This window comes from Aquarana catesbeiana, linkage group LG01 (assembly GCF_042186555.1).
Source record: "Aquarana catesbeiana isolate 2022-GZ linkage group LG01, ASM4218655v1, whole genome shotgun sequence".
Classification (NCBI taxonomy): Eukaryota; Metazoa; Chordata; class Amphibia; order Anura; family Ranidae; genus Aquarana; species Aquarana catesbeiana.
In genome coordinates, this window is record NC_133324.1 from 812,043,418 (window position 1) to 812,071,072 (window position 27,655).

The 27,655-nt window shown below is 40.5% G+C and overlaps 1 protein-coding gene across 1 annotated transcript in view; it reads right to left on the reverse strand.

The window, feature by feature from the left end:
* The window catches only part of TUSC3 (tumor suppressor candidate 3), a 406,424-nt gene that overhangs the window by 39,669 nt on the left and 339,100 nt on the right, over positions 1-27,655 (reverse strand). The window contains exon 7 of the mRNA XM_073608243.1: positions 2,857-2,920. Within this exon, the coding sequence (XP_073464344.1) occupies positions 2,857-2,920 (64 nt within the window). The remainder of the gene's footprint in view (positions 1-2,856; positions 2,921-27,655) is intronic.

Sequence of the window (27,655 nt, forward strand, 5' to 3'; positions counted from 1 at the left end):
CCGGCAATATATATATATATTTTTTTAATTTAGCTGTCAGTGGGGAAGCCCGTTGACAGCTGATGACTCACCCATTGTAAAGGACGCAGCAACCAGCTTCCTGGGCTCACTCCTTTACAATCAGCTATTTACTATGCCCTGATTTGCCAAATCAGGGATTAGAGTACACTGCAGCACGTAGTGCATTGTGGGGTGCTTGGCGGGCAAACACCACGCCAAGCGTCCTGCAAATTCAGGTGTTGCCGAATGGGCAAACAGGCGATATTTGGGCTGAACCTTTGCTTGGCCCGAACCATTCGCCCAACTCTAAATCTCTACAAAGCAATTGAATCTCCCTTCTTATACAGTCACCAGCAAAGGTTTCCCAACTGGAAGAATTTCCCTTACCTCATGTTATTTTGACAACTTGTTGAATTTGTTGTCACTTCTATACTGGAAAAAAATTGTCACCAGGACCAATAGTGAGGGTAAATCTACCCAGAAGGGGCACAGACAACAATAAAAACCTTACAGTGATTCTAGCCCTTTCCATATTTTGTTTAAAACTACCAAGATACATTTGGGCTTTACATACATTTTGAAGCTGAATTCCTGGAATCCAGCCACTTTGATAAATGTGTAGGCATGCTATGTGTTTAGTCCAACGAGGTGCATGCCACTTTGTGGACTTATCTCTAGGTTTATGGCACTCCCGGAGGAGACACTTAGTGCTCAGAGGACATACAGCAGCTCTGCTCAACCCTCCCCTTTGCCGCTCATATACAGAGGCCTTTGTATTTTGTTAATGAGTTTACACAGTATAAAGCCTTCTGTGACTGGGCAGGTGGAAGGGAGGAGTGGGCATAGCAGCTGCATTGACTCTGCTGTTGAAGTAGCTGAGACCAGAATTTCCCACATTGGAAATCCTGGAACTATAGTGTTTACTGTCTTCATAAAATTGTCAGTTGTAAATTAACTAGTTGCCGCCCACCCACCGTCAAATGACGGCGTGGCAATGCAGCTTTCATTCTGGGACGCTGTCATTTGACGGCGTCCCAGAACGGCTGCCATGATATGACGGCATCCCAGAATGGCCGTTCTTGCAGGGGCGCACATCTCACCGATTGTGGCCGCACTGTGTCGTTAGGACACGGCGCGACCTCGATCTCTGAAAAAAGCCACATCCGCGGCTCTTTAACCATGTGTAAACATGGAGATGCCAGTAATCGGCGCTCCTCGCCTCACACTGACAGAGTGCGTGGCAAGGAGAGCCGATCAGCAGCATCTCCTCACAGGAGACATCTATACATGTAATCAGGGCACTGATCATCAGTGCCCTGATTACAATAGCGACACCAGTGCCACAAATCAGTGCCAGCGATGAGTGCCCACCAGTGCCATCAATTAGTTCCCACCAGTGCCAGCAGTGCCCACCACTGCCCATAAGTGCCACCAATCAGTGCCCATTAGTGATGCCAGTCCGTTCTGGCTATCAGTCCTGCCTATTAGTGCTGCCCATCAATGCCCATCACTGCTGTCCATCAATGTCCATCAGTGTCATCCATCAGTGCTACCCATCAATGCCCATCAGTGCCCATCAGTACCGCCTATCTGTACCACCTATCAGTGCCCACCAGTGCCGCCTATCAGTGCCACCTATTAGTGCCCATCAGTGCCACCTAACAGTGCCCATCAGTGCCACCTATCAGTGCTCATCAGTGCCACATATCAGTGCCACCTATCAGTGCCCATAAGTGCTGCATATTAGTGCCTCCTCATCAGTGCCACCTAAGTGCCGCCTCATCAGTGCCCATAAGTGCCACCTCATCAATGCCCACCAGTTCAGCCTATTGGTGCCCATCAGTGCCACTTCATCAGTGCACATCAGTGAAGGAGAAAAATTACTTAATTACAAAATTTGCTGACAGAAACGAAGTAAAAAAAATTTTTTTTCAAATTTTTTGGTCTTTTTTTTTTTTTAGTAAAAAATAAAAAAACAAGCAGTTACTAAAGACCACCAAAAGAAAGCTCTATTTGTGTGAAGAAAATGATAAAAAATTAATCTGGGTACAGTGTAACATGACCACGCAATTGTCATTCAAAATGCGACAGCGCTGAAAGCTGAAAAATGGCCTGGGCAGAAAGAGGGTATAAGTGCCCTGTAGGCAAGTGGTTAAAGAGGAAAGTCCAGGAGGTGGCATGCACTTTCCCTCGTTGGACCTAACTCTTAGTATGCCTGCATTTTTTTTACCTGATAACCTGATAAAACCTGATAAAATCAGAGAGTCTTCTCTTTAAAACAACTTGTCTTCCACATACAGCAGGAGGCTATGATATGAGCTATTTTAGAACATGGTGTTACGATGGGAGAGGGGACATTTTTAAGGCTAGTTAGGTGTAGGCTGGAATTCTAAAAAGAACAGGAAAAAGCCAGTAAAACTGTAGCCTTATTTTTTAATTTATTCTACATTTTCTAGAAACTCATGCAAAGGTTTATGCTTTAAAACAGACCAAAGAGCAATGTGGATCTGCTAAGTGCTCTAGCCTATATCAATTAAAAGTGATTTCAGTTTACAGCAGTCAGTTTACAGAGATAATTATTGATTGCTCGCTATGCGTTTCTGCACTTCGTACATTCTCAGTGCTGTTTGTACTACCGTACTGAATAAGCCACACAGACTGAGCAGTAAATTTGACTGACTATGTAGGTTTATGTAATATGACATCAAAAACTCTAAAACCTAAATATGATTTCAAGTGCCACATTTACCAAAGCACCTATCTTGCTTTAAACCAATGCATGCATAATTGTATTTATCCCAAAAACAAACTGTAGCTTGAACACATAAATACCACATTGTAAAATGGAAAGGATACTGAGTAGTAGAATGATGTGAGATTCTGCGACAAACTGTGCCTGGCTGCTTCCATGTATGTAACTCTGAAAAGAAAAACAATATATTTTGCTTTATGTGTTATATTGTGCATGTAAAAAAAACACGTTTACTGCGGAAACCTAGGAAAAAATATAAATCATAAAGGCCACTTTCTTACTTTTTAACATTTTCCTTGCATGCAATTCTAGATCAACCATCAGAATTTTACATTTCAGCAACTGTGCAATAACAAGTATAATTCAATTTGCAGTACTCCAGTTTGAGCAAGTGAGCATTAAGCAGGTTATACTTCTTCTGTCTTGCCAGATTTTTACATGTTTAGATCGATAGGTGGTAGTAGATAGATAGATAGATAGATAGATAGATAGATAGATAGATAGATAGATAGATAGATAGATAGATAGATAGATAGATCCCACTTTTCAATTTACAAACACAAACCAGGGTAGAAAGAGGAGACATGTTTGCAAAGCCATGACTGAAAGCCCAAGTTATTTTTAGCAGAGGCACAAAGGATTGCTAGATCTACTAGCTGTAGCAGGTACAAATGGCAGTATGATAGACCCTATTCCTGCATACCAGCCACTTTAGTATTAAATCACATAAAAAACTTTGTGATCATTCAGGTCTCTGATTACTCAGGTCTCTGCTTTTGCGGCTGTACAGAACAAGGAACATATATACACATGTGGTGGAATTGTTCTATTGTAAAAAAAATTCTGGAAAAAGTTTTTTTTACTCGCTTCAGAAATGTTTGAAATAATAATACCAGATCCAGAAATTGCACTTTTAAATATAAAACCTGATTACATGACTCGTAAACAATTTAAGCTATTCATACAACTTATGATGGCCACGAATAAGACAACTAAAGCATGAAAAACTCCCTTACTAAACATAGCAGAAACCAAGCCCAGAATGAATTGGTCATTGTTGCATGCAAAAATGGAAGCCCTAGATAAAGAAAATCTGAAAGGATATGAAGGCATATGGAAACCATGGACCACACATTGTTTACCTATAAACTTTGACCACCAGGTACTCCAGTCATGGTAACTAACATTTTTAAATGCAACAATAATAAAACAATAAGAATAGATTATGCCTCGGAACAACCCATGCCCTCTGCCCCCCCCACCTTTCCTTAAGGCCCGTACACATGATCGGACTTTTTGACAACAAACATGCAAACTAGCTGTTTTAAGGCAACATCCGACCGTGTGTACGCTCCATCGGACAAACTTTTTTGTTTTTCAGACTTTTGTTAGCTGTGCGAACGGACAAACTTTCCGGCAACAAAAGTCTGATGGAGCAAAGTTCAATCGTGTGGACACAAAACCATCGGACTTTTGTACAAACTACAGTACCTGCCCGCGAGAATGTTTCCAGCGCGATCCCATCGCACTGGTTCTCGGCGATAGGGTGCTGTACATCTCGCGTTGGCTGCAATAGGAAAAACACATTTTCCTATTGCACCCAGCGCGAGAAGTAATTCCCCTTCAAGAGCATACCAGGCCCTTAGGTCTGGAATGGATTTTAAGGGGAACCCCCTACGCCGAAAAAACGGCATGGGGGTCACCCCCAAAATCCATACCAGACCCTTATCCGAGCATGCAGCCTGGCTGGCCATGAAAGGGGGTGGGGACGAGCGAGCGCCTCCTTCCGAACCGTACCAGGCCGCATGCCCTCAACAAGGGGGGTGGGTGCTTTGGGGCGGGGGGGTGCCCTGCACCCCCCACCCTAAAGCACCTTGTCCCCATGTTGATGAGGACAAGGGCCTCTTCCCAACAACCCTGGACGTTGGTTGTCAGGGTCTGCGGGCGGAGGGCTTATCGGAATCCGGGAGCCCCCTTTAATAAGGGGGCCCCCAGATCCTGTCCCCCACATGTGAATGAGTACGGGGTACATCGTACCCCTACTCATTCACTTGGGGAAAAAAAGTGACAATAAAAAAACACTAGACAGGTTTTTAAAGTAATTTATTAGGCAGCTCTGGGGGTCATCTTCGGACTTTGGGGGTCTCTCCCAGATCCCGGCCCCCCACCCTATGTGAATGAGTAGGGGTACAGCGTACCCCTACTCATTCACCTGGGGAAAAAAGTGTCAATAAAAAAACATTAGACAGGTTTTTAAAGTAATTTATTAGGCAGCTCCGGGGGTCTTCTTATGACTTCGGGGGTCTCTTCCGACTTCTCCGCTCTCTCCAGCCTCTTCTCCCGGTGCCCGGTTCTTCTCCCGCTCTCCGGCCTCTTCTCCAGGTCTCCGTTTCTTCTCCTGCTCTCTGGTTCTTCTGCCGGGTTCCTCCACTATCTTCTGCTCTTTTACCGCTCTTTTGCTAGCGGTGGCCCGGTCTTCTCCATCGTCTTCTTCCGATGTTGACACGCCACTCCCTCCCGCTGTAATGACATGTGTGAGGTGCGCAACGACATATAGACATGGGGCGGGGTCACCAGTTGATGTCACCCGGTGACCCCGCCCCTTATGACGTCGCAGTCCCATCATGCCCTGGGACTGTGACGTCATAAGGGGCAGGGTCACCTGGTGACATCGGTGACCACACCCCATGCCTATATAAGTCGTTGCGCACCTCGCACATGGCATTACAGCAGGAGAGAGCGTTGTTTCAACATCGGAAGAAGACTGAAGGGAAGAAGACGATGGAGAAGACGGGCCACCGCTAGCAAAAGAGCAGCAAAAGAGCAGAAGATAGCGGAGGAACCCGGCAGAAGAACCGGAGAGAGGGAGAAGAACCGAAGACCCGGAGAAGAGGCCGGAGAGCAGGAAAAGAGGCCGGAGAGCGGGAAAAGAGGCCGGAGAGCGGGAGAAGAACCGGACACCAGGAGAAGAGGCCAGAGAGAGCAGAGAAGTCGGAAGAGACCCCCGAAGTCATAAGAAGACCCCCGGAGCTGCCTAATAAATTACTTTAAAAACCTGTCTAATGTTTTTTTATTGACACTTTTTTCCCCAGGTGAATGAGTAAGTGTACGCTGTACCCCTACTCATTCACATAGGGTGGGGGGCCGGGATCTGGGGGCCCCCTTATTAAAGGGGGCTCCCGGATTCCGATAAGCCCTCTGCCCGCAGACCCCGACAACCAACGGCCAGGGTTGTCGGGAAGAGGCCCTTGTCCTCATCAACATGGGGACAAGGTGCTTTGGGGTGGGGGGGCAGCAGGGCTCCCCCCCTGCCCCAGAGCACCCACCCCCCATGTTGAGGGCATGCAGCCTGGTACAGTTCGGGGGGGCGCTCGCCCGTCCCCACCCCCTTTCCTGACCGACCGGGCTGCATGCTCGGATAAGGGTCTGGTATGGATTTTGGGGGTGACCCCCACGCCGTTTTTTCAGCATAGGGGGTTCCCCTTAAAATCAATACCAGACCTAAGGGCCTGGTATGCTCCTGGAGGAGAACCCATGCCGGTTTTTTATTTAAAATTTGGCATGAAGTTCCCCCTCATGATTCATACCAAACACCTGTCGACAATGCTTGTCGCTCATGGCAAAAGGAAAAAACACATTTCTCCTTTCCTGATGAGCGAGCCAGCTCGGCGCTGGCTCCAGGCGACGGGGCTCGCAGGTGTCAAATCTCGCCGATAACAGCGGCAAGATTGACACAATATCGCGGTTACCTACTGTACAAACACGCATGCTCAGACAACAATACAGAAGTTGACCAAAGGGTGGCAGTAAAGAGCTGAAAAACCACGTGATTTGGTGAAAGTTGGATGAAACAGTTCTGCCGTGTGTATGTTTAATTAGTTTACAGGCAATGCCCTTTGTACAAAAATCCATGGAAAAGTTTGTACAAAGTCCTATCGTGTGTATGAGGCTTTACCTTTGTTTTCTTTCTTTCTTTTTTCTTCTCTTTATTTCTCTCTTATTATCATTTCATAAGGTACCTAACAGCAACAGGTGATATTGCATATATTTACACCCAGTAGTTTGATACATATACTTTATTCAAATGTTTAACACACATAAAAACTCAGACACAAATAGACCTAATTTTCTTTCATTAACTGATAATGATCCATATTATTGTAAGCTAATATTGAAACAGTCTGTCAGACTCACAGACTCATTTTGATAAAAAGGGAACTTATCTAACATTATTTTACCATCTGTGTGTCATATTAATACAATGCAGTAACCTACTTCTTTAATTTACATGTAACGACTAAAACACCTTTAATTGATACATTATACTTGTTACCATATGTTGCTCTTTCAATAAAAACCTTTGAACGAGAAAAACTTTGTGATCTTTTAATAATTTGGATTGGTAGTCAACAGAAAAACAGGTTGAGTACCTCTGACTTTAAATATACCTTCCAGTAACTTTACAAGTCTGCATGAATAGATACTTGACATATTACAGTATAGAGAAACATTATACTTTTCACAAAATGTGCACCTTTTATCTCTTATAGAGTCTATCTATAAAGTGCCTGCACTCTATACCACAAATGGCCTCATAATTCTTCCTGCCAAGGTTGACTATGCCAGGCAAAGCTCTGAAACATATTTATTTCAAGTACTTATGCCGCGTACACACGATTGGACATTCTGACAAGAAAATCCATGTTCCGACGGATGTTGGCTCAAACTTGTCTTGCATACACACGGTCACAAAAATCTTGTCGGAAATTCCAAACGTCAAGAACGCGGTGACGTACAACACGTACAATGGCACTAGAAAAGGGAAGTTCAATACCAAGTGCGCCACCCTTTGGGCTCCTTCTGCTAATCTCGTGTTAGTAGAAGTTTGGTGAGAGACGATTCGCGCTTTTCAGTCTCGTGCTTTTCCGATCGTTACCGCTTTTCAGTTTGTGCTTGTGGGTTCGTATCTGGTTTTCAGTGCTTGCCCCCCCAAAGTGCACGCGAGGTCCGTAAAAAATATATGGAGTACTTTGTGGGTAGGGGGGCCATTGATATGCCAGAAAATGTTTAATAAACATTTAAAAAAAAAAATGTTTATTTAAACTGAAATAATATTTCCTTTGATGTACTGCTTGTGTTTCTTTTAACTGTAGGTTCTCCAATGGGCTTTTATTTTTTGACATTTTCTTCAATAGTGCAAATGTAATTTATTTGATACATGAGGTGACAATCTCTTCTTCAGCGAAATATTATGTTGCGAGTCTGCTACTTTAATGTATGTAATGCATTACAGTTAAAAATATACATAATTTTCAACAAATTATAAAGCACTGTGGGAGTTATTTAAGAAAGGAAAATCCACTTTGCACTACAAGTGCACTGCAAAAGTGCACTCGAAAGTGCACTTGTAGTGCAAAGTGAATTTGCCTTTATGAACTAACCCCCATTGTCACTGTAAACAACAACTTACTCCAAAAACTGCTATTGAGCATTGAAAGAAGAAGCCACACAATGTTGAGTCCTAAAATTTTTTTCTGTGCACATTCACATGTGTGTTAGAAAAGGGTTTTTGAACAAACCAACATATTTTATGAATAACATTTTTGGTATAGACAGTACAAATAGCCTTTTTTGTGTTAAATAGGCATGTTTTTAACACAAAAAAAAAATACCCAACACAGGAACTTAAAGGCAATATCTGACATTAGTATGCCCAAACTGTGTTGAAATTGCCTTCATCGGATATGGTGATGTCACCCCTGTGAAAGCCAAATTATGAAGATGCACACAAATTGAGAGTCAAAATGGGGATTTCCCTCCTGATCCCATGCCTAATTTCAACATGTGCTAGCTCCCATCATGGGGGATCAACAGGCATGTTTCGGGGGTGCAACCCCTTCCTCTCAGCTACTTTAGTTGCGAGGAAGAGGTTGCACCCCCAAAACGCGTACCTTGATATCCTGTGATGGCAGATAGCACATGTTGACACACTGTGTGCATCTTCAAAATTTGGCTTTCAAGATACTTAAAAATTGGTGAAAAATAGCAAAAAAAATGAAGACTTTAGGTGTTTTTTACATTTGGCCTAAAACATCAATGATGTTTTTGAGTCTTTTTTCAATATCACTGATGTCTTCCTTGATCTTTTGTAAATCATGATTGCACACCATGATCTCCCCGATGAGGACGTGTGCACTTGCACTTGTGAAATGCGAATCTTCTTCCACAACATCCATATCACCTAAAATAAAAAAACACCATGTATTGTAAATATGCAGGCATCCATCTATTACCTTAAGCTGTGGTCTCAGACACTCACCTGTTGCGGTCACTATTTCGCCCACCCCATAAACCTCTCCTTCCTCCACATCTTCTGGTTGTGGTGTGGGGATTTGCTTTTCTTTCGGAGGTGGGGGGTCCCTGGTGTCCTCAGATGTCCCGAGTCTTTTTTCACCTATGTGAATAAAAAAAAGGTATACTTAGCACACAGATATTTGAGGCCAGAAATAGTAATATGAAACATTGCTTGGAAGTGTCGTACAATTGTCTTTTTTGGCAGCGGTCCAAGCTGAAGACATTATTTTTTTCCCTTTCTAAAGCTGGAATACTTACTTACCTTTTTTGTACAATTTTCACACATGGAGACACCCCTAGTATCCACTGGAGCACCTGTGTGAGACACCCTAAAAAGTTTGTTCTAGTGTCCCACACTAGTGCTCCTGCATCCAGATGTGTAAACAGCTGCTGAGTGTCCTCTCCTTACACTGAATCAAGGTTGAATTTAATTCTAGTACAAACCCATCTAGACAACAATGTCATAAACTTCTTTTAATACATATAGGCCTGAACAAATGTAGTTAACCTGTATCTGCCAAAAACATTGTATTTGTGGGCGAACGAACGATGTTTACTATGAACGATTACTGTGCCCACGAACCTGAAAGTTGCTATTTTGAACTGTACAATAGTAAAGAAAAGCACATGGAGCAGCATGCAAGTAATAATAATATTAGGAAGACACAAAAACAACTTACTTTTTTGAAGAGCTCTTTTGATCCTTCTGTACTGATTGTGCTCCCTCAATTTGAGATCTGACCAGCGTTTCCTCAGGTGATCCTTGGATCGCCATACCCCAAAATTCATGTGCAGACTTCTCACAACTTTAGCCATGATCTTGGCCTTTCTCACATTTGGGTTTTGGTAAGGTCCATGATTCCCATCATAGTCGGCCCTCTTCAAGATGTCCACCATCTCCACCATCTCTATAAAGGACATATTTGAGGCCTTAAATCTCCTCTGGGAACGGGACATTCGTGGCTCCGGACTTTCATCATTGCTGCTGCTGTCTGCATTCACTTGCTCTTTTTCCGCCATGTGCTCTCCCCACTGCACAGAAAGAGAAGGGGCGGGGAATAGACTAAAAAGAAGGTCAGGGGCAGGCGGAGTTTCACGCATGTGCAGTGTATATAAAGCGTAACACACGTACGATCTGTGAAGGAGTAGCGGAAGCGCCGATTGTGATAACGATGGTACAATTTTAACTTGTGCATCAGTGGCCTATACTGCTTATAGTTTGAGGCCTATATTGGGACAAGATTAGAAGAGTTTAGCCTGACATTAGGGTTTGTCTTGTGTTGTGTCTTGCAGAGAAAATGGATCCATTCAATGATAGGTAATTTCTACCAATATTCATTGACATGTTCAGGGAGCTGCCCTGTCTGTGGCAGGTGAACCACCCGTTTTTTAATTAGCTAAGAAAGAGGAAGGCAGCACTGGAGAAACTGCTTGAATTTGTGAAGCCAATGGATCCCCACGGCAGACATCATTTATTTGAAGGCCAAAATTGGTGGCACGAGGAGTACTTATCTTAGGGAGCGAAAGAAGGTCCAGAATTCCCAGAGATCAGGAGCAGCAGATGATGTTTATGTCCCCAGGCTGTGGTACTATGACAGACTGCATTTTCTGTCAGACCAGAGTGAACCCAGGCCAGCACTCTCCACTCTTCCTTCAAGGCTTCCTTCCACCTCAGCTGAGGCTTCTGATGTCCAACCCGGGCCTTCCAGGCAGGAAGATGTGGAGGAGCCCAGCTTGAGTCAGGTAGAGCATTGTTCAACATATTTCTTGTCGTAAAATTAATAATAAGTAGATGTTATTATTGATCACTAACATTCAATTTGCAACAGTCATGAGCTCTAAATTGTGTGTGATTGATGACCAAAAAACTAAAACTATGTCCCTTTTTCATACACAGGAAAGCCTCAGCCAGGAGGTGGCGGGGGTAAGTGGCAGCCAGGAGGTCGACCATCATCCTCCTCCTCCACCTACACCTCCTGCCACAACTCCAACACCAGAGCCACAGCCTGGAAGGAAGCGTCTAAGGAAGACAAGAGTGTGGTGGCCTGGGTTCTGTCTAGTCTGGCAAAAGATGCAGGCTGTGGTCTGACCACAACCTGGGGACATATATGTCATCTGCTGCTGTTCATGATCTCTTGGACTCCTGGACCGAATTGTGCTCACTATTATATGGACTCCTCAGGCTACCAATTTTACCTGTAAAATAGTTTTGATGTGTGCCCTGGGGTACAAAGGCTTCGCACATTTAACCAGTTTATCCAGCGTTGCCTTCCTCTTTTTTTTGTTATGACCCATAATAAATGGCTATTTATTTTGTTAAAATACTTGCCTATGTGTTTTACTTAAAAAAGGACAGTTTGTTTGTGAGTAGGCAGGTACATTTCAAAAATACAATGTCAAATTAACAAGGGACTCCAACCAACCTCCTTGGGGTTAAAAAAATACAAGATAATAATGGTGTTGTGGTAACTTGACACACAAAATGAAAAAAAAATACAACAGGAGATCTTGATAAAAAAAAAAAAAAAAATTATATATATATATATATATATATATATATATATATATATATATATATATATATATATATATATATAAAAATCACTATAGAAAACAATACAAAACATTATTATGGAGATCTGACAAAAAGAATAAATAATATTATTCAGGAGAGCATGAGAAATAATAAAAAAATCATTTTTTCAGAATTCTGTGTGAATATCAGCAGCAAAACAACTTCATTATTCTAGCATTATAAAGAAGAGAGTGCGCTGCATTAAAAGATTAAAAAAATATCAGCGTGACGAATGTGCTATCTCCATTACGAATGCTAGTTTTACCAGACAGAGCGCTTCCATCTCGTACTTGATTCTGAGCATGCGTGGAACTTTGTGCGTCGGAATTGTGTACACACAAATTAGAATTTACGAGAACGGATTTTGTTGTCGGAAAATTTGAGATCCAGATCCAGACCAATTTTGTGTGACGGAAATTCCAAAGGAAAATGTCCGATGGATCCTGCACACGGTCGGAATTTCGGACAACAACCTCCTATCGAACATTTTCCGTTGGAAAATCTGACCGTGTGTACAGGGCATTACTGTATATAGCACTGTTAATTTATGCAAGGCTTTACAAATACAGTATATTGTACATTCACATCAGTCCCTGCCCTCAAAGAGCTCACAATCTAAAGTCCCTAACTCATATTCCTACATACATGGGCAAATTTACATTCCAGCATGTCTTAGTAGTGTGGGAGAAAATCCATGCAGGCACAGGGAGAACATGCAAACTGTGTGCAGATAGTGCCATAGTTGGGATTTGAACCAACATACCTACTACCACTAGGCGGAAGTGTTAGCCACTTAGCCATTGTGCTGCTCCACCACATTACTTCCTGGTAAAGTCTGAGATTTTCTCTGCTGATGGGCAGCCTCACTAGCCAACAAGAATGTAAAGGAGGCATGAAGGGATAGGCAAGATTTGGAGCTATCAAGAATTTCCAGAGGTTTGCTGTCAAAATAGCCCTGAGTTAAATTGTGACAGAAGGGTGCAGGAGGCATTTCCTCCCTTCTTTTTTCCCTGGTGATCAGTTCTTTAGCAAATTAATTGTGTACCAGGTCACAAGAAAAAAGCTGAAGCAGGGGGTTGACCTGTGTCAGAGATTACTAATCAGCAACTCGTATATATTGCACAATCCAGATTTAAAGTGGACATTCAGTCATGATTTCATCTTTCCACCTATTAAATCTTCTGCCCTTGTTGTTTTAACTTTGAATAGTAAAATATTTTTGTTCTGCCAGTAAATACCTTATACAGCCCACTTCCTGTTTCTTGTCTGGTAAAAAGCTTAGGCTAGGACATCATGCACAGCTCTCTCTCTCACTCTTGTGAGAGTTTGTCAGGAAGGGAGGGTGGATGAGTCATAAGAGGGCCAATGAAGGCTGCAGAGCTGAAGGTGTGCCTCTGTGTGTCTGTGTAAATCCAGGAAGTGAACAGGCAGCAGCTTCTGCCCACAGTTAAAATGATTGCAGCTAGACTTAGTGGATGGAGATTTCTGCAGCATATTTGGCAAGTACAGAATCACAGTATATATAAAATAATATACACAGTGGTTGGAGGTAAGCTTCAGAATGGCAAAGATGTTTTTATTACAAATTATGTGAGCAGACTGCAGTTCCTCTTTAACCACGTCTGGACCGCTGCACGCCGATATACGTCCTATTTTTGAAGAGGGATATCTTTGTTAAGGCAGCAGCTAGCTGACATAACCCTGGTATCCTCTTCTTCAGAGGGCGGTCCGGTTTCCAATAATAGTGGTCTCTGTGGCGGAATTGCAGCAAGATCACTTTTATCGGTGGCAGGAGAGGGCCCCCCGCCGCTCTCCGGTACCCTCCGCCACTTACCAAAGCCATCGGTAGCAGCGGTGGCAATCTGATCATTCTCCTTCCTGGGTATGGAGATGAGTGAGGGGAAAATGGCCCCCACCCCTCTCCTTACCATTGCAGGGTGGAAGCGACATCAAATTCACTTCCGCCCATAGCTCTTAAAGGGCCATTTTTTTTTTCAAATTACAATTTTGTTTTAAAATTGCATTTTAGTGTATATATGAGATATGAGTTTTTTTTTACTCTCATATTTAAGAGGTCCTGTCATGCTTTTTTTCTATTACAAGGGATGTTTACATTCCTTGTAATAGGAATAAAAGTGACACTTTTTTTTAAAAAGAACAGTGTAAAAATAAAAAATATAAGGTAAAATAAATAAGAAAATTTTTTTTTTTAAATGCGCCCCGTCCCGCCGAGCTCGCGTGCAGAAGCGAATGCATACAAGAGTAGCGCCCGCATATGAAAACGATGTTCAAACCACACACGTGAGGTATCACCGTGATCGGTAGAGAGAGAGCAATGATTATAGCCCTAGATCTCCTCTGTAACCCAAAACATGCAACCTGTAGAATTGTAGGGTAAAAGTTTGTCGCCATTCCACTAGCGGGCACAATTGTGAAGCGTGACATGTTGGGTATCAATTTACTCTGCGTAACATTATCTTTCAAAATATTAAAAAAAAAAATTGGGCTAACTTTACTGTTGTCTTATTTTTTAATTCAAAAAAGTGTATTTATTCCAAAAAAAGTGCGCTTGTAAGACACTGTGTGACAGAAAGTATTGCAACAACCGCCATTTTATTCTCCAGGGCGTTAGATAAAAAAAGTATAAAGTTTGGGGGTTCTAAGTAATTTTCTAGCAAAAAAAAACTGTTTCTAACTTGTAAACAACAAATCTCAGAAAGAGGCTAGGTTCTTAAAGTGGTTGTAAACCCTAAAAAAACAGAACAAAACAAAAAAACCTGCAAGACAAAGGCATAATGAGCTAGAATGCGCATGCGCGGGAGCCACCGGTAACGGCACGGTCGAACTGAAGCAATGGCACGTACATGCCATTGCTTCAGTTTGCTTCAGTGCACATGTGCCCATGACGTCGGCACATGCAAATACAGGGGATATCTCCTAAACCGTGCAGGTTTAGGAGATATCCAGTGTAGCTACAGGTAAGCCTAATTATAGGCTTACCTGTAGAAAAAAGTGGTTGTAAAGGGTTTACAACCTCATTAAGTGGTTAAAAAAGGCTCTAGCAAAAAAATAAAAAAAATAAAAAAAAAACAATAATAATAATCAATGGCCTCCACTATAAGGCCAATATATTTAAAAAAAGCTAGTAACTCTTAAAATAGAATTAAAAAAAGAAAAGTTGTCCAAAGAAGCACTGTTGGGTCTATGGATCTGTGAAAGGGGAAGGTTACCAAAAGATATGTAGCCCACCATTGTAATCCAAAGTATCCAAAGTATAGCATTGGATCCCCCTAACAGTCCTAACATTGTCTGACATTATGACATTAGAGGGAGATGGGATATTGATTCCTTCAGGTAATTGGCTTTTGTGACTCAGCTGACCAGGGACAAAGGAGATGCACTGCATTATGTGCTGTTCCTTATTTCTGGCTATGAACTTTGCAGTTTTCAGCCAAAAATGGGATTCATAGATAGATAGATAGATAGATAGATAGATAGATAGATAGATAGATAGATAGATAGATAGATAGATAGACAAGAGGTAAAGAAACCTCTTTTGTGTTAGACAAGAAGCCTCCATTGAATTAGACACATAGGGGTTGATTTATTAAAACTGGAGGGTGCAAAATCTGGTGCAACTCCGCATTGAAAACAATCAGCTTCCAGGCTGTTTTATCAAAGCTTAATTGAACAAGCTGAAGTTAGAAGCTGATTGGCTACAACTGCACCAGATTTTGCACTCTCCAGTTTTAGTAAATCAACCCCAATCCCTCTTTTGTGTTATACAAAGTAAATGTTGCAGAAAGTTGGCTACTTTTTTTTACCAGGATATTTTTGCTACTTTACATTTAATAAAAGTATTCAAGAAACACAAAATATATCTCACAGTGATAAGTAATGCTCAGCAAATGTAATCCATATCAGCCATGTAAAGTTGTTGCAGTTGTTTTAAAGCTTTTTTGTTTGTTCTTTCCTGGAAGCCCAAAAGATAAAGAGTTGGTTTCTGATCAATTTTCACCAGAGTTTTCTTGAAAATGACTTCTGGCAGGCAATCAAATTGTTCTGCAGCACCCAATTTACCAAATTATGAGTGCTGAATTCCATCAGAATAAAGAATAGCATTACAGTCTGTCCTGATCAATATATACCACTTGCCACAATACAACCACTATTACAATTGTAAAGTCAACTGTCACAGAAAAATACATAGGTGACAAATGACACAACTTAGTAAACTTATTGCCATGATGGAAAATTGGATGGATTTGTAAAATGGCTTTCTTAAAATGATTGCAACTGTTTGTTTTTTTATAATCATTACAATTTAAAGTAAACCTAACATTGGAGATACTGTATATGGGGACTGCCATTGCTGACTTCCTTCAGAAGGTACTAACTGGCTAGCTGTTATGCTGATAGATTTGTTGGTTGATTGAGGAAGAACATATGGTTAGTGGTGCATTAAAGTCTAATTACCCTTTACACAGCCAGGTAGGTCATATTAGTTACTCTCTCACCCAATAGGTTGCAAAAAAAATTAATTGTTAAAGTATATCTAAATCCAAAATTTATGAATTTATATATTGGATATTTGAAATGCACCTTGTAATTTTAATAGCTATTTTATGTTGCCTTATTTAAAAAAATGCACTTTAAGTGTAATTTCTATCAGGGAGACAATGCTCATGTGGAAGGAGGTGGATAAAAAAAAAACAGGTGAAAAATATACACTGAAAGGTTAAAATGGGGATATGCCCATGTGGAGGCATTTTTTAAACATCTGCCTCCACATGGGCATATCCCCATTTTAACCTTTCAGTGTATATTTGGTCACCTGTTTTTATGAAAGTATTATTTGTATTATTCAGATGGTTATATTTATTTGTTTGTATTATATTATACATGATTAAACCAAATATGTTTTGATGTAAGTGGTTGATCACGCGCCCTCCATCCACCTCCTTCCACAAAGTCTTCTCCAGACCCCCCCTGGTCAGCTGAGGCAGCGGGGCACACATTACCATCTCTTTCATACTTTTCACCATCTACAACACTATCCAAATTACACAATAAACGCTCTCACAAGCGCAGGAGTAATTCTCACCATATTGTGTCTACTTTTTGCATTGACAATGCTCACCCGGTGCTTTACAATGAAACAGTGGCATAGTCACCCTGATGTTCATACTCCTGATTCATGCCTTAGGACTCTCTGTGGACATATGGCATGCCTGAGTGCCTATTTAGATAATGGGAGGAAAAGGGTTTACAATTTGGGACATGCAGAGAAAGTCACCATTGGTAACTGTATTTTTTAAAGAGTAACTCTAATTTCCTTTTCAAACTGCAGCACTGTCATTTTCTGTAAATGCATACAAATGTGGCAAAAGTCAAGTTTTAGGCAACCCTTTGCATAAGAACTTAATTTTTGTAAGATACTCCCTAAAGAAATGCAGACATTGCAACTTTCTCATCAGAGCCCTGAAAGTGCACTAGCTGATTAAAATTATTTAGCCATTCCCAGAATAAGTATCCAAGGGACAAACAGCTTTTTTTTCCAGAGCAGAGACAGGTAGGAATCTGCAGCAAGGCTTGTTAAAATCCTTGCAATATGCATTGATCACCCAAAGGGGATTGTTTATTTCTTTCCTTAACAAAGGTGGAATTATTCTAAACAGTTGACATATTATCTATCTATCTATCTATCTATCTATCTATCTATCTATCTATCTATCTATCTATCTATCTATCTATCTATCTATCTATCTATCTATAACAAAAAGTTAACACTTTATGTATACAACTACGCCCTATCTCATTTTAGGAAAAAAATGCATCTGAAAATATATACATATTGTTTTTTAATTGAATGAGGGGAAAGTCCTACTTTGAATAGATACCATAGAAAAGCTTAACATATTGTGTTTGCTTGTTGTTTCACAGATTTCACTAATGCAAAAGTCCATTTCATTGGTATTTTTTTTTGTAATCAGTTAACATTTGCATATAATAAAATAAGATTTTATTACACTACACATTTTCTCCAAGATTTGTTTCTCCAATCGGAGTCTCCAAAATGACCCACTCCAGCATATAACCCCTGCTTCCAATCATATCTTTGTCTTCTTGATTATAATCTTATAAGTTTAATAAATTAGCTCTTGGGAAGGATTCAGTTAAACATCATGTGTCTGTAATCAGAAAGACAGAGATGATCAGTAGGGTTTAGTAATGGAGTGGTGATGTTGGAGGATCTGCACAATAAATAGCAGAAAAAAATATATATTTCTATTCATCAAGAAGAAATCTACGAGTCCACCAAATAGGAGGTCATTTGGAAATTCCTCATAAGAACTGATCTCCTCAAAAGATCTCGATACTGATGAAATCAATTATGTCTCATGTATGGATCCATTGTTATACTCATTGGGAGAGAAAGGGAATCTGGATTAATCTGTTGTATAGAAAAAAATAAAGTATGCAAAAAAATATGTAATGCGTATAATTTGATTACAAAAATGAATAGAAGGCTAAGCCTTCCTCAGAACTGATAAGAAATTGTTATTGTGTTAAATTTAGAAGCTTTGTTTTTGTCAAAACCATCTTTTTTAACTAAGTTAAAACACCAAACATATTGCATTCCTTTTTAACCTTGCCGTACAACTATTTGAAAGAGAATATACTGTATTACACATACAAATTGACAAACTGAAGCAAGGGATCAACATTTTGTTTTACAATTAGGATACATTGCTTCACATTAGCAAGTGTTGCACACATCGGTCTACTGTGTATTTGCAATTTTACTTAATGCCTGCAAGAGTCCCAGTCCAGATGTTTCCCCATCCTACATTATCAACAGTCTGCTGGAATTTAGTTCTGAAGTTTACTTTGTATTTCAGCATAATGTCATCTCATTACAAAACCTTTTAGGTCTAAACATGATTATTGGGTAAAAGATTCTCTGATTTTAAATCACAATTTAGCCTGGTAAAATTGAGCATGATATAATGTTTCTTTTGTTCAGATTTCCTCAAAAAAGACAGGGCCATATGTTTTTTTTCTACAGGTGGCCAGCTGGTGAAGATGTAGCTCTGATCCCTTTGGTAAACACACAACAAATGTCTGCAGTTATGCTATTCTAGGCAGAAAAGTCAGCGCTTTTCAAACATCTGGATACTGACTGTAAGAAACTCTTGTCTTTGTTAGATTTTAGCATTTTGTAAGTAGTATTTAGGTCAGGTTTGGAAAAATCAAACTCGAATAACGAAAACAGGGTGAAACAAAACAGTAGACAGTCAACAAATGGATTGCACAATATGTGTATTAGAAACTGCCCCATAAAAGGTGAAGCGAAGGTGACTTTTTAGCCAAAAACAATTAGATGAACCTATCCTATCCCCATGCAAGGCGAAGAAAGAAGTCAACTTAGTTCCTCTCTCCACAGTAGCTTATACTCACTCACTCTCTCTCTCTCTCTCTCTCTAGCCAATGGCATTGAGGAAAGAAAGCTGAATGTAAGCTCTAAACCAACTTGTTGCAGCTTACCCAGAACTATAGACTCCTTCCCTAGCCCCATGTAACAGTGCTGGGCCAATCTCTGGAAAACAGTGCTGTCACATTTGAGAGAGGGAGTGAGTCACATGCTCTTCCATACCAAGAACTGCTGAGTATTTCACTTCACCCCTGGCTTATTGGAGTGTTGGGTATAAGATGGAAAGGTGGGTTTAGGCTGCTGAGTGGCGGAGATTGAGCTGAGTGAACTTTTTTCTTTGTCCTGTATATGCAAAGGAACGGTTCGCTTTATTTCATTTTGAGCACTTCAGTCAAGTACTGGGTGAAAATCTAAATATTACTTAGAATTGAAAACTGAAAAGTATTTGTTTTCCCTAGTTTAAATTGCTATGGTATGTTTGCAGCTGACTGCCATCCACCCAGAATTGAAAACTGAAAAGTATTTGTTTCCCCTAGTCTAAATTGCCATGGTATGTGCTAACTAAACCATCTCCACCCAAAAACTGAAACACTGCTATCTGCTTTGCTTATGTGTCTTAATAATTGCTGATCACCACCTTATCAGTTTCACTCTCACACTCTCCTTCCCCTCCTCTGCCTCCAACCGCCTAAAAGTTACCCGCAGAAACCTACATCATCTCAACCCTTCTCTTCTCTACTCTGCTATCGACAACCTCTGCGACAAAATCTCACCCCTATTCTGCACCAACCTAGCCACTTCTGTCTACAACGCCTCACTTCTAGCCTCACTGGACTCAATGGCCCCCCTCACTAAACACAGAATCAGGCCCCAACCCCTTCAACCTTGGCAAACAGATGATACTAGAAGTCTGAAAAAACATAGTCATGCCCACAAGCGCCTGTGGCGTAAGACTAAGTCTCAGAGAGATTTCAACCAATATAAATCTGCCCTCCAAAAATTCAATTCGAGCCTTCTCACTGCCAAGCAGACCTATTTTATCACTCTCATTAGCAACTTATCATGCCGTCCCCGTCAACTCTTCTCTGCCTTGAACTCTCTACTTCGTCCTCAACCACCTCCACCCACCAACTTACTCACTGCCCAGGAGATAGCCAATCACTTCAAACAGAAGATCGATGCGAGGAGATCTCTACTGTTCCGATACCCTCCACGCTTCACACTTCATGCCCACAGGCACAATCATTACTTCCCTCTTTCAACCCCACCACTATAGACGAGGTTGCTAAACTACTTACTAATGTCCACCTTACCACCTGCCCTCTGGATCCTGTTCTCTCACAAATGCTACATTCACCCTTTGGCTCTATGCTACATTCTCTAACCCACATCTTCAATCTCTCCCTCTGTTCTGGCATCTTCCCCAACTCTCTAAAACATGCACTTGTCAGACCCATACTTAAAAAGCCCTCACTGGACCCATCCAATCTTAACAACCTATGCCCCATCTCCTTGCTCCCCTTCTTATCCAAACTCCTCGAACGTCTGGTCTACAACCGACTGAGCACCCACCTTGCTGATAATATCCTTGATCCACTTCAGTCTGGATTTCGTCCTCAACACTCCACAGAAACTGCTCTCCTAAAATTAACAAACGATCTAATAACGGCCAAAACCAATCGACACTATTCTGTACTCGTACTCCTGGAATTCTCTGCTGTCTGTGATACAGTTGACCACCCCCTCCTCAAAAAAAACTCCATGCCTTTGGTCTCCGTGACTGTACTCTTTGCTGGTTCTCTTCCTACTTATCCAACCACACCTTTAGCATTTCCTACAACTCTACTTCCTCTTCTCTTCATTTCTCAGTTCGGGTCCCCCAAGGTTCTGTTCTTGGACCTCTCTTCAATCTACAACTCCTCCCTGGGTCAGCTGATAGCTTCCCATGACTTCCAATACCACCTCTACGCTGACGACACCCAAATCTATTTCTCTACCCCTCAGCTCATTCCCTCTGTCTCCTCCCGTATCACTAATTTACTATCAGATCTATCAGTCTGGATGACACACCACTTCCTCAAACTCAATCTATCCAAAACCGAACTTATAATTTTTTCTTCCCCATATGCCCCTTCCCCTGATCTCTCTGTCAAAATCGATGGAACAACTATAAGCCCATCCCCTCATGCCAAGGTTCTAGGTGTAATCCTGGACTCTGAACTCTCCTTTAAGCACCATGTCCAATCACTGTCAAAATCCTGCCGCCTCAAGCTCTGCAACATCTCCAAAATACGCCCCTTTCTAACCAATGACACAACAAAGCTCTTAATTCACTCGCTGGTCATCTCTTGCCTCAACTACTGCAACTCCCTTCTCATTGGCTTACCTCTACATAGTCTATCACCTCTTCAATCCATCATGAATGCTGCTGCCAGACTCATCCACCTTACCAATCGCTCTGTCTCTGCTACCCCTCTCTGTCAATTCCTCCACTGGCTTCCAGTCGGCTAAAGAATTAAATTCAAAATACTAACAACTACGTACAAAGCCATCCACAATTTATCCCCCAGCTACCTAAATCCAACGGATAATTGCCACTATTCCAAAGTCACGGATCCATCAGAGAAGAAAATGACTACTCAGTAAGATGGGAGAAAATCACCTCCAAATTGGTGTTCGAATCCACATAAAAAATATTAAATAAGCCTTCAATAGTGCATTAATGAAAAATGGCCACATTTATTAAAAAGTTTAAAAATCTGCTTATAACAAAGCAGTCAGAGCTCAGCAAACCATGCCAAACATATAAAATGGCATTGCACGCCACCAAATACGTCACTTCTGGTCCGCGGTATCAACATCCGGTTCACGGTAGCAACGTTGGTTGCCTCTTTCCGGCCTACGTGTTACGTAACACCCTCGTGACTTCTTCAGGGACACCTCCTACAGTCATTAGCTTTTGCTTACACTTGACCCTCCCTTCTAGATTGTAAGCTCTAACAAGCAGGGCCCTCTGATCCCTCCTGTATTGATTTGTATTGTGTGTACTGTCTGCCCTCATGTTGTAAAGCGCTGCATAAACTTTTGGCGCTATATAAATCCTGTATAATAATAATAATATCAGTTGAAAGAACTTGCATGCACTGCAAAAGGTATACTTTTCAACTACATTTGGGGGCTCCCTAACGTGCCTATTTTTCTGTTTTCCAAGTTGTCAAACCTGTTGATGTAAATGAAGAAATTTCCACCACCTAATGTGATGGAGGATAACTAGACTGATTTTTAAAGTGAAATTCCAAGATAGTGCTAACTAATCCTAAAACAGCTATCTTCCCTCTCCTAACAACTATTTAAACTAACCTGTGTAGGAAAGATCTGTATACTTACCTATTTTTGGGCTGCTCAGGTCTGGTCACAAGATCTCCCTTGTCAGCCAACACCAGCTGCAGGGGAGACTATTCAGTGCTTAACAATGGCTGGTAATGCCTGAACACTGTGAACACTGACATCACCTGTAGGCTTACTAAGGTCCGTCTGTTGTCAGAGCTTCCTCTTCCCCACTGAAGCCACCACTAGCTGACACAGGGGAGCTGATCATGTAACCAGGTAGAGTGGGCTGAAAAAAGGGTAAGTATATAGTTCTTTTTTACACAGATTAGGCAGAATAGGTGTTGGGAGTTGGGAGGGAATATTTTTATGATTAGTTAGCTTTATCCCAGAAATTTTACTTTAAATTAGTTGGAGCAGGGCTGATATCACAATTATTACTTATCTATGTCTGGCAATTTTTTTCCAGAATAAGAGGTTTTGTAGGGAAGGAAAAGAAGCTTCTTTAAAATGGTATTTTACCCATAACAACTTGATAAAAATAATTTTCTTTAGCAAGGAACATACATTCAATGTTAATAATTATACTATCAAAATTAGTGTGCCCTGTAAATTGCCTCCAGCATTGCTTCTGTTTCTTTTTGCTGGAGGCTGCCATTTTGCTGAAGACCTGAGCCCCTGAACAGCAGTAAATCATTAAGCAGAACTAAACCCATCAATTTAACAGTTTCAAAAGACAGTTATATTTCTGGAATGCTGGGATTGCTATCTGTCACATTTGCTTGTGTCCTCAATCAAGCTGTCAAACCATCAAATGGCTGGTGTCAAAACTGATCACATATGCAGCACCATGGGAGTTGCAGATCAAAGAGAAGCAGCTTCCTTGGCTGTAAAGGATAAGAGGGTTTAATTCCACTTTAAGGCTATCAGTAGATCGACCCCTACAAACTCGAGAGTTCCTAAAAATACAGAGCAACTAAGCATGTGCAGAGCAGGGTGAGACAGTTTATTACTGAATTTTAAACAGTCTAGGCACTTGTTTTTAATGTTTTACATAGCTATATTTGCAAAATATAGCCTGAAGTTATCTAAAAAGACTTTTTACTTGCAGACAAAATCCAATGTACTTTTTAAGGCTGCAAAAATGCTGGCAGAAAATATGATATAGAACAGCACAAAACACTCTCGTAAAGGCATAGGTACAGTATAAGTTAAGCCTGTTTTATCTAAACAATGGTGTCTGACTTTGAGAATATTATTTCTAAAAGTAAGTGTAAGTCAATTAATGATTAGCATGCCTTGTTCAAGTAGCATGGAGTTGCCCTACTAGTAAATGTTACAAATATTCCTCTCTTCAAAGTAATATTTAGAAAAACTTTAAAAGAAATTACAAAAAGCAATTTATTTTATCAGCAAAAATGTAATAAACTGAAAATGTATTACACAGAGATCATAAAACAACTAAACTAATTTTGAATTGTCTGAAATGACTAAGGGCTATTCAGCAATTATTAGTTTAATTTTTAATCCTGTATGAAATAATAAGACCTTAATTAATAAAACATCTGCAAAACATGATAAATGAATATCATACGTCAAATTTAATTATGTTCCTGGAAACAAGCTTATCAATTATGTCTTCTCCAAAAATCTGCACAAAGCAAAAGAGCATGGTTTTATATTGCTCGTCCGGATTGCCACAAAGATAACAATTAGCAAAAGATGACAGAATGTTTCACTAAGCGTGGTCAGAATTTTGTAAGCAAGTAAGTAACAAATAATATAAAATGACAAGGGTAACTGAACAGTGGAACCTTTCACGAGGCTGCCACTGCTGACTGCTTTTGCTGAGAATGCTGTTTTCCTTACTGTCAAGTTAATCTAACCTTTAAAGATATAAGTCACACCATGTCTATTTCTGCCAGGAACATGCAAATAGCCAGGGTACCTGTTGATGGCACTGTGGTTTTTGGACTGGCATGATGTAACTCAATTATTCACCAGCAGGTGTCTTTCAGCAGCCAGCAGAGATTGGTCACAACACAAAGCTGGTTGCAGGCACACTATTAAGCTCTACCTGGCTTAATGCTCAGTGCCACTGCATTTGCCTGTGTGCCTGCACTATTCTGTACCTATACAATCTTGTACTTGTTCTTGCCCAGTTCCCAAACCTCTTATCCACTAATCTGCATGTCCATCCTTCCCTGCTCTGCCTTACTTCCCTGATTACCTCCTGTCCTGCCATTTGTAAATACTGTAGTCAGTATTTGGTTTTTACTTTGCATGCATTTTTATCATGTTTCTTGTTTGCTTCATACTTGTGTTTATAACTTTACATAATCCTAGCAGAATTTGTAAAACATCAGCCATTTTTGATGCACCAACTTCACAAAACAGTCTAACCAGCACGTGAAGAGGACCCAAAGACTTCTGAAACAAACTCATTTGGAGTGATGAGACCAAAAATAACTTCACGGTCACAGCAACCATACATGAGTGTGTGACCCGCAAACAGCACAGGAAATTTAGTCAAAATTGATGTCAAGATAGTTGTAGCATATTAGCAGAAAAATATTGGAGCAAAATTTGCACTCATCGGCCTGAAAACTACCCAAAACAGAAGGCAAAATCAATCCTTCATTGGCTAAAAAGTGGAGGTTTTGAAGTGGCCAATAAGGGGTAACACCTAAACTACAAAGTTTCTGCATTAATTAATGGCTAACACTACTTTTGTGATATGGAGGGACTCAAGTACAGGTCTGCACATAATATTTACTGAATGTAATACTAAATACTAGTGAATGTAATACTAAATACTAAAACTGTCGTAGGCTGCAGACACGCAATAGAAGATGGCTAAAGATGGCAGACATGCTGCAGGAGATGGTCAGAGACTTCAAAGATGCTATAGGAGTTGTTGAAGACTGCAGTCATACTATCAGAAACAGTCAAGTGCTGGAGGAACATTTGATTAGACTACTAGAGATCAGAGCCCCTTTGCATTAACACTCCCTAAAACCCATTTAAAAATGACTTGTGCCACAACAAGATCTATAAAGGATCAGAAGGTAATACATAAAAAAAGAGACAAGTACAGAAAAAGTCAAACATGAAATAAATAAACAAAAGCATCTAACTAAGCTAAAAAATATTTTTTCTTCACTGGCCTGAGTAAGCACCCAGGTAAGAAAAACATGGGCTGCTGTCTGTAGGGGTTCCAACGGCTGCACAATAAGTGTGAAAGGGTCATGTGTGGCTCCAAGGGCTGCATGTGTGGCACACAAGCCCCTGTAGGAGTTTTAAAGGGAATATCTAGATGCAAATTTAAATTTATGTGGCTGTGTACACATACTGTATATGCATTGTATAGTCAAAATAACAAAAAACAAATATTTTTTACAGAAATATACTTAGAATGGAATGTGACATGGCAATTGGGTTTAACCTTACATGAAAGCCGTCAATAAATTTAAACATGCAAATTTATCAGCCTGAAAATCCAAGCTCGGAGCTTGGATCCACTTTTTGCTTATATTTTGCCTGCCTTGCCCACCTCCCATTCAACATGCTATTGATATTTTCAAATAAAACAGGTTTTAGTTACATACATTATTTCATCACTGGGTGATAGTGCTTCTCTGGCACTTGGGAGGAGTTATGCAAATAATAAAATGCCTTGATGGGTGGAACTCAGTCTGGAGGAGTGTGCATAACTGGACAGGCTGCATTTACATTTAGACCACCCTAGGTAACACCTGCATGTATTTCCATTACAGTGCTTTTCCTAAATGCTGTCAAAGCACTCCTGTTTGTGGCTGGGAAAGTCACTTATGGGTGTACAGAAGGGAAAACTGGCTACTATAATCTGCCTGTCAGAATCTAATACATAAAAACAGTTCAATATCTTTTTGATACACTTACTTTTAACATGAAATGTTGGAAAATAATAATCACAAGTTACATTTATGTCCTTTTATATCTATTATGTATAAAAGTATATTTATTCGGTTAAGAGAAATCTAACTTAAACTGGTGCCTTCTATTGCTGAAATCCCATTAAGTGTGCCACAGGAGATCAACTTATAAATAAGGTTCAAAACCAAACAAATTAATAGATGTCATGCAATTTTTATTACCGTCGATGCTATAGGAGTGAATAAAACATAGCATATGATAGAGAGAAAAAGCTGTATATATAAGCTTTAGGCACATTTCCTGCTTCAAACTTGAACACATCATGGGAAATTTACAATTAATAATGGTAGAAGCCATATTTTCATACCTAATTATATGTTGTGACACCACACAGCAAGTGATAAAATGTATTTATGTGGTAATGAACCAGACGAAGAGAATATCATGAATCCCAAATTCACGCAGCAAAAATCAATTACTTTGAATAAAATGATCAGATCTGCGTTAATTTCTACATTTTCTCAGTGGGCCAATGGAAGTCTAGAAGTGATATCATAAGGGAAATTAGAATCTAAGTGAAACGGTCTTAAAATCAGCATTGCTCCAGCATGATAGTGAGGGTCAAAAAAGAATATTCAAAGTGCAACTAAGTAGCAATAAAATGATAAAATGACCTGCTAATACAATTCAGGAAGCTTTGAAACAATGTTTAAAATAGCACATCAGCTCAAATAATTTTAATCAGACATAATCAGATTTGTATATGATTTTCCTGTTGGCAGGCTAAAAAGGCTTTCATATAGCCCTGTGATTATTTGTAGTCTTGTGGTGTAGCATCTCCTACATGTTTAGTCGGTTCTGACTTCATCAAAGGGGATCCCATTGATGAAGTCAGCACAGACGAAATGTGTATGGCAAATCTGATGCTGGGTAGGAGTAGGAACTGTGTCCTGTTAATTTTGCTGTTTCTGTAAGCTGGGAAGAATTATGCCCCGTACACACGGTCGGATTTTCCGATGGAAAATGTGTGATAGGACCTTGTTGTCGGAAATTCCGACCGTGTGTAGGCTCCATCACACATTTTCCATCGGATTTTCCGACACACAAAGTTTGAGAGCAGGATATAAAATTTTCCGACAACAAAATCCGTTGTCGGAAATTCCGATCGTGTGTACACAAATCCGATGGACAAAGTGCCACGCATGCTCAGAATAAATTAAGAGATGAAAGCTATTGGTCACTGCCCCGTTTATAGTCCCGACGTACGTGTTTTACGTCACCGCGTTTAGAACGTTCG